Genomic DNA, 13,134 nt, shown 5'->3' on the forward strand with positions numbered 1-13,134 from the left:
TGATTTGTGGCTCCAACTGAAGTAGTCGAAGTTATCAGATAAGATAAAAGAGAGACAAGCAGAGAAAGATGAATACAGCCGAAAACATGGTTAAAAATAAATTAGTCACAAAAGAACACACTTCCACAAAGCAGCATGTTGCCCCGGCAACCTGTTGACCCTGATTGGAGATTAACACCTTTACCATGTCCAGCCACATAGCCTATGAGAAACATAGTTCAGATGCCCCTCTTATCATCATAGTGTGGGGAGGACTTGACTCTCTGACCTCACGGTCACGTCTTGCATGCCCACTGTGAGTATGTGTTGCCCAGACCATGGGTGATTCTGTTCTGTGGACTAGTTGTTGTTCAAAGTAGCATAACATTAACTGGATTTAGCCATAAGAATACTTAGTTCTTACTGTAAATAGTGACATTGTATGGACATTGATTTTCGGGGTTTTGTAAGAAAAAAAGATATATGATTTTGTCATGGCATTTGATAACCAAGATGGTATGTTTAGTATAATGTTGTCTTAATGAGTCACAATTATCATCCAAAACTCTAGGAAATTAGTTTGTGTTCTCATCATATAAGCATTCTTCAACAGTTGCACACAAAAAGCAATGAAGCTGCATGTGTTTACACAGCCACTTGCAGTCATGAGGGCCTTTGGAGGAGAGTCCAATTGATTTATTCAAATCATTTATCTGCAGAGATGCCTCAATAGTGTCTTGTCCTCTTCCTTTTATCTCTCTCCTCCTCCTCCATACCTACAGTGACAGAGTTACGATCGCTCTAGCTGTCCCACAACCTCGCCGTTTTACTACCTCCTCGTGTTGCATCTGTCACTTCCTAACACATGCACACACACTAACTCATTCCTCGCACACTGGTCTTTTATTCACATCTAACAGAGTTGTGACACCCTTGGGATTTCCCTTTCTCTGTCTCTCTTAGAGTTACGGTATGTTGCAGGATCAGCTGCGCTAGGTGGCTGTATGAGCACGCTGTGCTAAAATGGATCACGTAAATAAAGGACTTTGAACCAGATTGCATTCGCTTTATATTATTTCACAAGCTGTTGGGGATTGTGAGCAGTCACATTCTTTGTGATCAAAGATTTTGGAGATGATTTTGTAGATGTGAAAATTTTTATGGACAGAGTTTTTTGTTTCTAATATTTCTACTATGTTTTATATCCTTGTTCCTTAAATATGACATTCTGGCCTTTTTTGCTCTCAAAAATGTATATATATATATATATTACATACATATTTCTTTTTTTTTCTCCCGAATTTGGAATGCCCAATTCCCAGTGCACTCTAGTCCACGTCGAGGCATAGTGAATCACCGCAATCCGGTTGGCGGAGGACGAATCTCAGTTGCCTCCGCGTCTTTGACCGTTAATCCGCGCATCTTATCATGTGACTTGTTGAGCGCGTTACCGTGAGACATATCGCATGTGGGGGCTTCATGCTATTCTCCGCAGCATCCACACACAACTCAGCACGTGCGCCACCGAGAGCGAGAACCACATTATAGCGACCACAAGGAGGTTACCCCATGTGACTCTACCCTCCCTAGCAACCGGGCCAATGTGGTTGCTTAGGAGACCTGGCTGGAGTCACTCAGCACACCCTGGATTTGAACTTGCGGCTCCAGTGGTGGTAGTCAGCATCTAATCACTGAGCTACCCAGGCCTCCTTCAATTAATCTATTTCTAAGATTTATGTATTTTAATTTCATAACAAAATTTCATCAAATTGATTTGTGTAAATTTTAACAAATTAGATTAATAAAACTTTTAAATATATATATATATATATATATATATATATATATATATATATATATATATATATATATATATATATATATATATATAAAATTAGATCAATTTCACAATTCTTTTTGATTGTATGTTAGTTATTTTTGGAAGTTGGGCCAATCTCAAAATTAATTGGAGAAAAAAAAATGCTTGTAATAATTTTTTATAATATTTATTATTACTAATAATATATTATACAATTTAATAAAAACAATATACCATTTTAAGTAAAAAAGGTTATTATTTTTATTATTTCCAATTTATTTAATGAGGATTGGGCAGTGTGGCCATATCATAAAGAAAGGCAGAAAGGAAGAAAGAAAGAAAGACAGACAGAAATAAATAAAAAGTGAATAATAAAAAATTAATAATAACATGTAAATATACTATCAAATATAAATTAAATAAATGTATAATTATTTTATTTATATTTTTTGTCATGTCTCAATGAATGGTGTTTAGCGGTGCTATTTTACAGTGACCATACAGCTGAAATATTTAGCAATTTATTAAAAGATGATGAAGTTTAACCAGAAAGATTGGTGACATGAGGGCAAAACAATAACCTTGGGAATTTCAGATTAGCTGTAATTATTGATTATCTGTTGTGACTGCCTATTATGATTAATATTATACTGCTTTATAATACAGGCTTGAAAGGCAGATTAAAATCCTTAAATGTAATAGCTGTCTCTTGTAATCCACTTGTGTGAGTGTGTGGGAGCTGGAAGAAAGAGGTCCTTGGTAGGGAGGTTGAGAGGACAATAACTTTTGCTTGATTAAACAGCAATGGTCTAGTGGACTGTCAGACAGATGGACAGGGCATTTTCAAACGTTGGAAGCTGGGAGCCCGCAAGAGTTTAAAGGAGGAACACCGCTCATAAATCTGTGAAAGACGGCCTCGTTTCTGGATTTGGCAATGAAATAATGTTTGCGGTCGGCACTCTGTTGAGGTCAGAGAGCAAAGCGAAGAGCTCATGGGCTCATATATCGACAGCTGTATGCTAATCATGTGGATATTGAGCGGTGGAAGCGTGATGCGCGAGCTTGATGTTGTCATTCGCCTTTCACTTGGGCTCGAGTGAGGAGTGCGCACGAGATCAATGAAGTCCGTGCCTTTGACTTTGATATGAGATGACATTACTGTAGAGGAAGATTTTCTCCATAATTACTGATGCTACTGGCTAAACACCTTTTAAAAATGAAGATATTTGGGAGGTTGAAGTATGCCCTTGTAAGTTAATGTTTTTGTGTCAATATAAACTGTCGAGGTATTGCTACTGTTTTTTGTTTGTTTTTTTTTTTTGTGGGTGGTTCATATTATTAGCTATTTGTTGGTTAGAATTACACTTTTTATTTTTTGAGTGGGTTGGTAGTTTATAAATGATTTATTTTTTATTTATTATTTATTTTTAATTTATTAATTAGTATGCTATATTTATTTTGTAAGTGCTTTATTTATTTTATATTTCATAATAACAAGTGGTATGATTTGGGAAGGAGAGGTAGGGAAGCCTTAGGTGAGCACATATCAATGACCCAGGGGTTGGATTTATGTAACGAATTGATTAGTGAAACATATTGGAAAGTCAGTGTTGTTTATGTTGGTTGAGAATCACTCATTGAGCATATCATATTTATACTTCTCACAGGGGCTTCAGTGTCAGAGGAAGCGTGGAGGAAACTTTAGGAGATGGCAGGTCATTATTGATTGAAATTTGATATAGCTGCTTTAGTCATGGGGATTATGTTTTGATTTATAGGGATTAAGTGTTGTCTTTTTTTGTTGTCTCTCAGAAGACTTAGCAGAACAATAAGGGTTGTCAGTTTTGACTGCTGTGGACAGGCGAGAGGACCTCTGTCTCTGTGTGTGCACTTACCTGCAGAAAGTGACTTGTGTTGAGCGTCACTCACAGGTGCTCTCTTTTGCATGTGACAGGATTTTGCTTACGATGAATCCAAAGTGGAATTTAATGTGGATGCTCCTAATGGTGTGGTGATGGAGGGATACCTGTTTAAGAGGGCGAGCAATGCTTTCAAGACATGGAACAGGTAAGACTAAATTTGTGATTGTGTTTGAAAGTCTGTGCCTCTTTCCTTGTGTGATGAGTTACATTTTTGAATTTGATATTAAATAATTTTTTTCCTCTCCTACCAGGCGATGGTTTTCAATACAGAACAGTCAACTTGTCTATCAGAAGAGGCTAAAAGTAGGTGGTACAACTTTAATTCAGATATTCTTTCTTTCTGCTGTTGAATGTTTATAAACTTGCTTGCAAGCAGGGTCGTTTCAGACCATTCTGGCGCCCTAGGCGAGATCCCTATTTGGGGGGGTTATGTTAGAGCACTCTTTGGTGCCCTTCCAGCATTTGGTGCCCTGCTTGCAAGGCAAGGCTGTACTGATGTTCATCAAACATTCTAGGTAGGGTTTGTTCTGTAGTAAATATATATAAATAGTAAACTTCTGCTACTGATTAATCACCTTACTCTTAACCATTACAATCAAACTTTCATTTTAGAGATAAATGTGCTATCTTTTTTGCTTTTTTAAAACTTTTTAAGATTTAAGATTGGTCTATCACCCCAGGAGTTGCGATCCAGGGTGTGCTGAGTGACTCCAGCTGGTCTCCTAAGCAACCAAATTGGCACAGTTGCTAGGGAGAGTAGAGTCACATGGGGTAACCTCCTCGTGGTCACGATTAGTGGTTCTCGCTCTCAATGAGGCACATGGTAAGTTGTGCGTGGATCACAGAGAGTAGCATGAGCCTCCACGTGTTATGAATCTCTGTGGTGTCATGCACAATGAGCCACGTGATAAGATGCGCGAGGCAACTGAGACTTGTCCTCCGCAACCTGGATTGAGGTGAGTAACTGTGCCACCAAGAGGACCTACTAAGTGGGAATTGGGCATTCCAAATTGGGAGAAAAGGCGATACAAATAAAAAAATAAAAGATTTAAGAGTTTTAAAATCTGACCCCACTGATTGAAATGGTCTTCATTCAAAAAGTGACAACTGACAATGAGGACGTCTTCATAATATTTGTATTCTGAATTCCAATTTACATTTTGCATTTTCTTTTCTTTTTTTTATACTGAACTGTTCTTTCCTTTCTTGAATCTATTTAATCATATTGCCAGCTTCACATAAAATCTTGTTATTATTGTGACCTAACATTGTAACCTGCCATCTGTGTGTTGTAGGATGTCTTGACTGTGGTTGTAGAAGACCTAAGGCTTTGCTCTGTAAAACCATGTGAGGACATTGAGAGGAGGTTCTGTTTTGAAGTGGTTTCCCCTACAAAGTGAGTGCTGTGACATATGAACATATGTGACATATGTGATTTTTCATGTTTGAGAAGGTATGAGAATGTTTAATATATGAGAAGTTTATAATAGCCAAATGTTTCCCCATCAGGAGCTGTATGCTACAGGCTGAATCTGAGAAACTCCGTCAAGCTTGGATCCAGGCGGTTCAGGCGAGCATCGCTTCTGCCTATAGAGAGATTTCTGAAAACTATTACATAGAGGTCAGTCCGACCAAATACTTTGCATCTACATAAAAATACATGTTGAACCAACAATAGTCTGCCAAATTGTGTCCCAACTAGCCTAACAGAGTTGTCTGAACAAACAATTTCTTATTAAACAACATGGCTGGTTTGCGAGTTCCCAGCATGCATTGCAATATAATCAATTCATACAGTTATGTAAGGCTTTTCCCTGTTTGCTGACTTTATTTATTGTTGTTGTTTTTTTTGTTGTCACTGACTGTCAATTTTAGTGTGGTGATGTTAGGAGCTCAACTTTTAACTTAAAGGGTTAGTTCACCCAAAAATGAAAAAAAATTCTCATCATTTACACACTCATATGCGATCCCAGATGTGTATGACTTTCTTACTTCAGCAGAACACAAACAAATATTTTTTGGAAGAATATTTCAGCACTGTAGGTCCATACAATGCAAGCGAATAGGTGCCAAAAATGTTAAGCCCCTAAAATCACATAAATCAGCGTAAAAGTAATCCATAAAACTCAAGTGGTTAAATCCATATCTTCAGAAGCAATATGATGAATGAGAAACAGATCAATATTTAAGTCCTTTTTTATTATAAATTCTCCTCCCTGCTCAGTCAATCTCCACTTTCACATTCTTCTTCTTCTTCTTGTGATTTTGGTGATTCACATTCTTCATGCATATCGCCCCCTACTGGGCAGGGAGAAGAATTTATAGCATAAAAGGACTTAAACATATTGATCTGTTTGTCAAACACACCTATCATATCACTTCTGAAGATATGGATAAAAACACTCGAGTCATGTGGATTACTTTTACGTTGCCTTTATGCACTTTTTTATTCACTTCCATTGTATTGACCTACAGAAACAAATCATAATTCAGCAGAAGAAAGAAAGTCATATACACCTGGGATGGCATGAGGGCGAGTTAATAGTGAGAAAATATTTGGGTGAACTATCCCTTTTGTTGATTGTCACCATTATTGAGGTTTTGCTTGTTATAAGTTATGTTGATATCAAACAACTGTGTATGTTGTGCCTTGCAAGACATGGCTCTCTTTGGAGGCAAAGACTGCAGTTATCTTCATGTAAAAATAATTAAAATGGTGACACAATAAAAGTTCTTGTTTTACGAAATGATAGTTGGCTGAACAGGAAATTAGTTGTTATCCATAGTTAAAGATATCAAATAAGAATATCGTAAATAGATCTATGTCATTCTACCATCCCACAGCGTTTAGATAGGACAGCATCTCCCTCCACGAGCAGTATAGACTCCGCCAACGAGCCAAGGGAGCGTTTTATTAGGGGAGAGAGTATTCTACAGCGGGTCCAGTCTCTTCCCGGAAACGAGATCTGTTGTGACTGCAGTCAGGCTGACCCGCGCTGGGCCAGCATCAACTTGGGCATTCTGCTCTGTATCGAGTGCTCTGGCATTCACAGGTGAGATGTTGATGGCTTGTTGGTGTTTTTGGTTGTGTTTTTTTTTTTAATTGCATTTTGTCCTTACCAGCTGCAGCCATAATGAGCAAAAGGACATTGTCGATCGCTTGGTTTCTATGTCTGTTTTATTGTGCTGGGTAACCCCACCCATGGTGAAATCTCATTGGTCCAAAATCCCACTCCACATAGCTGTATATTAGACATCAAATATGTTCTGATTGGTTATGATTTGCAGCGTTGCACAGCTTTTTTGCTTTCAATATGTACAGACAATTTACTCATCACAGAAAACTAACTGTCCTGCCTGGTTAGGACATGGTGTAAACAAATCATTAATCATCATTTCATTCAAATTCATTTATTTTTGGTGACATAACCTAGGCCACACAAATAATAATATTAATCAATATTGTCATTCTTCAAGAGCCAAATTAAGTCTCTCCCTACATTATTTCAAAGAATATTTTGTTTCACTCTGAGGTACGTCACGTTATGGGATTATTTGCATTGCAAATGCCATATCATTTTGTCTTTTAAACTATTGCACTTTCATGCAAATCTGATATTGTTAGTTATATAACAGTCCTATATGTGGAAGCAGTGTTGGGATTAACCATATAAATCAGGCCGCTATGTTACTTGTACACATGGCAAACATCATTCAACATTTGTGGCACCATCTGCCTCTGTATTGATTTGACTATAGATTGACTGGCCTTAAAAACACCTGAGTCATAAATCAACCATGACTGATTGAACCCAAACAGCAGAATGGGTTTACAGTAGGGCAGGTCTTCATCCTTCAGTATATGATGCTTATCTAAACATACTGCGTCATTCCTTCACGGTGAAGCACCTCATTTTGCTACATCAGTTCGTCTGCGGATTTCCGGCTCCAGCCTGCTAATCAGATTGAATCTCTCCCACCATCTCAAAGATGGGTGCCCATGACCGCAGAGAATACAGCAGCCTTATAAGACACTGGGGCATTCGATTTGATTTACTCAGACACAACGGGGGCTGCAGATGGAGATGCAGATGTAATTCTGTCAGGTTTCTCCAGGAGGCAGACACAAACGTATTCTGCCATTAGAGCTTTTGCCTAGTATAGTGACAAAAAGTTTTATTTGTCTCATGTCACAACAGAATCTAACAGGATATCTTAATGAATAATGCCACATTGATCATGTTTCAAATAAGATGTGTGTTTAATCTCTGCAGGAGTTTAGGCGTCCACTGCTCGAAGGTTCGGTCTTTAACTCTTGATACATGGGAACCAGAGCTTATGAAGGTAAGACCCCAATGAGACCTTCTAAATGTGCGACTCTCAAGAAACCTGTCAACAAAATGCCTGGGTGTTATTTCACCTCAAATAAAAAATAAAAAAGGAAATTTACTTTTAATTTCATGAGAATTAAGCAAATTTTCCCCTTATATTCTCATTACTGAAATACAAACAAATCTCATTGTCATTACTGTATTGTGAAAAAATAACTATGTTTTATTATATTAAATGGTAAAGTATTTAACATATGAACATATTTAATAAATATCATTTTATTTTAAATAAAATAAAACAAATATTATATATATCCTCCTGAGACCCAAGCGTTACTGCTGTGTGCATTATATATTTCCCTTTTTTGATTTGTAACTAGCAGCACCAAACAAATTTTAAATAATACCAAGCTACAGAAAGTCAGAATTGAGTTTATATCACATTGTTTATGTTTCCAGGAGTGATGACTATTCATGTTTTTGAGATATTAAAGACATAACAGCTGATTTTCTATAAAGCTGCTTCGAAACAATATGTATCGGGAAAAGCAAAAATTAAGCTATACAAATAAAAATAATTGACTTCATTTTACTTTTATGTTACAATGTCTTTTTTTCTACTTTGGCCACAAAATCTCAATGTTCTCTCTTTGCACTGTCAAACAAGTCTGAAATTAGCATAATTAATTCTGATTAAGTAATCCCAAGGATCATCCAATCACTGCCAAGTTAAAATAAAATGATACATTATATATTTGGAATATGTGTACTGAATAACATTTTCCCATGTCTGCCTAACAATTTGAGTGGTGCAAACATCATCTACAGCCTGAAACTGAACTTTTGGTCGGATGGAAAATCTATAGGATGCTCCCTTGTTCCCCAATTAGTGAATGACTTAACCTACAGTGTGCTGTCTATCTGCACTGGTCTCAGAATATGCACCTTATTTTCATCCTAATTCCATATAACTCATATAATATTGATTTACGATTGATTTCTCTCTAGTTAATGTGTGAGCTTGGCAACACAGTAATCAACCAGATTTATGAAGGCTCATGTGAAGAACAGGGACTTAAGAAACCTGGTCCCAACAGCTCAAGGTCAGCCTGCAGCTTACTCTCTGCCAGTGCATTTGGTGACACAGATTGAAAATAACTATGATGATTTTTCCTTTATATGTCACTATGTTGTCATAATAGCCAATGTTGCGTGTTTTATTTAGGCAAGAGAAAGAAGCGTGGATCAAAGCAAAATATGTGGAGAGGAAGTTTCTGAAGAAGATGTGTGGTTCAGAGGCCTTGGTGGAGGGCAGCAGAAAATTACATCACTGGAACGTGAAAAAGTGCAGGAGGTACAACAGCTCCGTCAGAGAAATCAGAGAAGCTCCTAAAACACGGCGGAGATACAGACACGACACTGGCATTGTGTCGCCTGGAAAACTTTCTGCTGGTAATTACCTGGTCATTTCTAAACATGTTGGATCTCTGAAAGTCACAGATTCACAGCTGGTTTAAGTATTTATTGGATAAATTGGGCAATCGCCTGTCCTGTTCTTCTCTCCTTGTCCTCAGCTGCTGCAGCCGCAAAGTTTAGAAGAGAATCTTTATTCTGTCCAGATGAACTTGATTCCCTCTTCTCTTACTTTGACACAGGCTCAGGGCCTCATAGTAAGTTGCCCCTCCAGTGTGTTGTCTCATCTTTTCTTAATGTTTTCTATTGTTTTCTGATATCTGTGAGTTTGTTTAGAACATTTTACAATCCTTTTGAGAACATTTTTGGGTCATATTTTATCCCAAAATCAAAAGAAGTAATTAATAAAGAATTATATCTTCTTTTTTAAAAATCTATTTTAGTACCATTAAGATTTTGTGCATTATGACATTATGAAAATTTGTATTACATTTAATCACATTACCCCCCACACACACACACACACACACACACACACACACACACACACACACACAAACACACACTTGTTGTGTTTCCATGTTTTATGGGGACTTTCCATAGACATAATGGTTTTTATACTGTACAAACTTTATATTCTATCCCCTAAACCTAACCCTACCCCTAAACCTAACCCTCACAGAAAACTTTCTGCATTTTTACATTTTCAAAAAACATAATTTAGTATGATTTATAAGCTGTTTTCCTCATGGGGACCGACAAAATGTCCCCACAAGGTCAAAAATTTCGGGTTTTACTATCCTTATGGGGACATTTGGTCCCCACAAAGTGATAAATACACGCTCACACCCACCCACACACACACACACACACACATCATGGTAGTATTTGTGCTCACCATTGAGAATAATGGGTAAAGTCCAAGTAAAATGTCCAGACACTACAGTAATTGTCATAAAAATCTCAAGTTAAGTTCAAGTTTTCATTTTTGGCACAATATTGATTACCACAAAAAATTATTTTGACTTTATCCATCCTTTAAAAAATAAATAAAAAAATAAAAAAGTCTTTGTTACAGTGAGTCACTTACAATGGAAGTGAATGAGGGCCAGTACGTATTATAATTCTCACTGTTTGAAAAGTATAGCCACAAGACGTAAACAACATGCATGCTAATATGATTTTACTGTGATAAAATAGCTTACTAATCCTTTCTGTGTGAAGATATGTCCAATTTTACAACTTCATTGCCATGACAACGTAATGCTGTAAACCCTAAAAAGATTAAAAAAACATTTGATTTAAACAACTTTACAGCTCAAATAATACACACATTTTAACAGAAGAATTAATGTAAGTGCTTTTATGAAATGTTAAGCCTCACATTTCCTTTAAACCCTCAAAAAATTGGCCCCATTAATTTCCATTGTAAGTGCCTCACTGTAACTGTGATTTTTTAACTGTAACTTTTTTTTTAAAAAAGGAAGGGTGAAAGTTTTCATTTTTCATTATGCCACAAATGCTGTCAGTTGAGCTTAACTTCTATTGAACAATACAAGTTAACAATAAATAAATAAATATTTCTCTTTTTTTCCATTTTGGTGTGACGTACACATGTATTCGTGAGATTCACCCAGTTATAGTTAAAAATGAATAGCGGTTAGTCAAGCATTGGTTTGTTTTTGAGAAGGCTGTAGTGTGAGTAACGTGTCCCTGGCTTGGCACTCATTGGCCCCGCAGGTCTCAGCAGTGACAGTGGGCTTGGCGGCAGTACTGATGGCAGCACGGACATCCTGGTATTCGGCTCAGTGGTGGACAGTGTCACTGAGGAGGGTGAGCCAACTTAGTAACCTGAGTCATACTTGTACCTTGGTAAATCCCTCTATCTGTCATTCTTTATCATCTTTGTTTCGTTGCAGAGTGTGAAGACTCTGATGAGTCCAGTGGGGAGGTTGATATCGAGCAGGAAGCTTCAGATCCAGAGGACTTGCGAGAGCTTGACCCAAGCACACTGCTCCATAAAGCGTCACGGGCCAGGAACCTGCCAGTCATGGCTGAGGCACTCGCACATGGTGCAGATGTCAACTCTGTAAATGATGAGGAAGAAAGAAAGAGTCCATTAATACAGGCCATCTTAGGGGTAAGACTTCCTGTTGTCATGTTAAATCGTATCAATTTCTGCACCACTAGTGTCTCCAAATGGAATTACAAATATATTGACTGTTTTCAAAAAGGTTTCCCAAACATTCACTGTTCATTCTATTGCAATGTTTTGATTGCGCCAGAGTCAGTCTTTACACTTTTTGGGGCAATCAACATACGAACTGCTTACTTAAAGTTGACTATCCATATTAATATAATATTATATTTTTTTACATTTTGAATATTTGAAATGAAGAAAGAAATGCACACATCATCTTTAAATCTGGGGGTTAAATTCAATTCTATTGTGTTTATTTTATTGACTGTTTCTGCTGATGTCAAACATCTGTCTCACTCCATCTCCGTCCCTCTCACAGGGTTCTCTGATAGCTTGTGAGTTCCTGCTGCAGAATGGAGCAGATGTGAATCAGAGGGATGTGCGAGGACGGGGGCCCCTCCACCACGCCACATGTCTGAGTCACACAGGGTGAGAACTGAGTCAATGCTGCGGCAAATAAAAGCTCTGTTCCTTAAAGGGATAGTCCACACAAAAATGAAAATTCTCTCATCATTTACTCACCCTCATGCCATTCCAGATGTGTGTGACTTTCTTTCTTCTACAGAACACAAATGAATTTTTTTTTTTAAATATCTCAGCTCTGTAGGTCCATACAATGCAAGTGAATGGTGACCAGATCTTTGAAGCTCCAAAAATCACATAAAGGAAACACAAACATACTCCAAATGACTCCAGTGTTTAAATCCATATCTTCAGAAGCAATATAATAGGTGTGGGTGTGAAACAGATCAATATTTAAGTCTCTAATATTTGTTTATTCTAAATATCCACTTGCCTTTAAATTTCAGTTCTGAAAGTGAAACTTGATTGGCACCACATGTGTCTATCTGATGTAAAAGTGAAAGTGGAGATTTAGAGTTAAAAATATATATATTTAAATTATGATCTGTTTCTCACCCACACCTATTATATGTGATATAATATGTGATTTTTGGAGCTACAAAGGTCTGGTCACCATTCACTTGCATTGTATGGACCTACAGAGCTGAGATATTCTTCTAAAAGTCTTCGTTTGTTTTCTGCTGAAGAAACAAAGTCATGCACATCTGGGATGGCATGAGGGTGAGTAAATGATGAGAATGGTTTTTTTTTTTTTAGAAAAACTATTACTTTAAACTAGTAAGCTGCTAGAAAGCATTTTCTTTGGCATCATGGGCATGCTATCATTCATAATGCCTATTGCTTTTGTCCTTTACCTTATCAAATAATACACAGTGCACATTTTAGATACCACAGGTGCTGAAAGTTTTCTGTGGAACCTAATTTAACAATTACTGTAAGACATAATTTAACTATTGTGTGTATGCGTCCACAGGCAGGTGTGTTTGTTCCTAAAGCGTGGAGCTTCTCAATTGGAGATCGATGAAGACGGGCAGGACCCTCTCAGTATCGCCGTCCAGACAGCCAACGCAGACATAGTCACACTGTATGTCAAGTACTTTCTTTTCC

General features: G+C 37.3%; 1 protein-coding gene across 1 annotated transcript in view; it reads left to right on the plus strand.

Moving 5' to 3' along the window:
• acap3b (ArfGAP with coiled-coil, ankyrin repeat and PH domains 3b) overlaps positions 1 to 13,134 on the plus strand; it is an 84,086-nt gene that overhangs the window by 68,283 nt on the left and 2,669 nt on the right. Inside the window, exons 11-23 of the mRNA XM_052111755.1 lie at positions 3,753 to 3,865; positions 3,972 to 4,023; positions 5,016 to 5,116; positions 5,230 to 5,341; positions 6,565 to 6,773; positions 7,995 to 8,064; positions 9,060 to 9,154; positions 9,277 to 9,503; positions 9,626 to 9,721; positions 11,205 to 11,297; positions 11,384 to 11,604; positions 11,984 to 12,093; positions 13,001 to 13,111. Coding sequence (XP_051967715.1) covers positions 3,753 to 3,865; positions 3,972 to 4,023; positions 5,016 to 5,116; positions 5,230 to 5,341; positions 6,565 to 6,773; positions 7,995 to 8,064; positions 9,060 to 9,154; positions 9,277 to 9,503; positions 9,626 to 9,721; positions 11,205 to 11,297; positions 11,384 to 11,604; positions 11,984 to 12,093; positions 13,001 to 13,111 — 1,610 coding nt within the window. The remainder of the gene's footprint in view (positions 1 to 3,752; positions 3,866 to 3,971; positions 4,024 to 5,015; positions 5,117 to 5,229; positions 5,342 to 6,564; positions 6,774 to 7,994; positions 8,065 to 9,059; positions 9,155 to 9,276; positions 9,504 to 9,625; positions 9,722 to 11,204; positions 11,298 to 11,383; positions 11,605 to 11,983; positions 12,094 to 13,000; positions 13,112 to 13,134) is intronic.

This window comes from Xyrauchen texanus, chromosome 39 (genome assembly GCF_025860055.1).
Source record: "Xyrauchen texanus isolate HMW12.3.18 chromosome 39, RBS_HiC_50CHRs, whole genome shotgun sequence".
NCBI lineage: Eukaryota > Metazoa > Chordata > Actinopteri > Cypriniformes > Catostomidae > Xyrauchen > Xyrauchen texanus.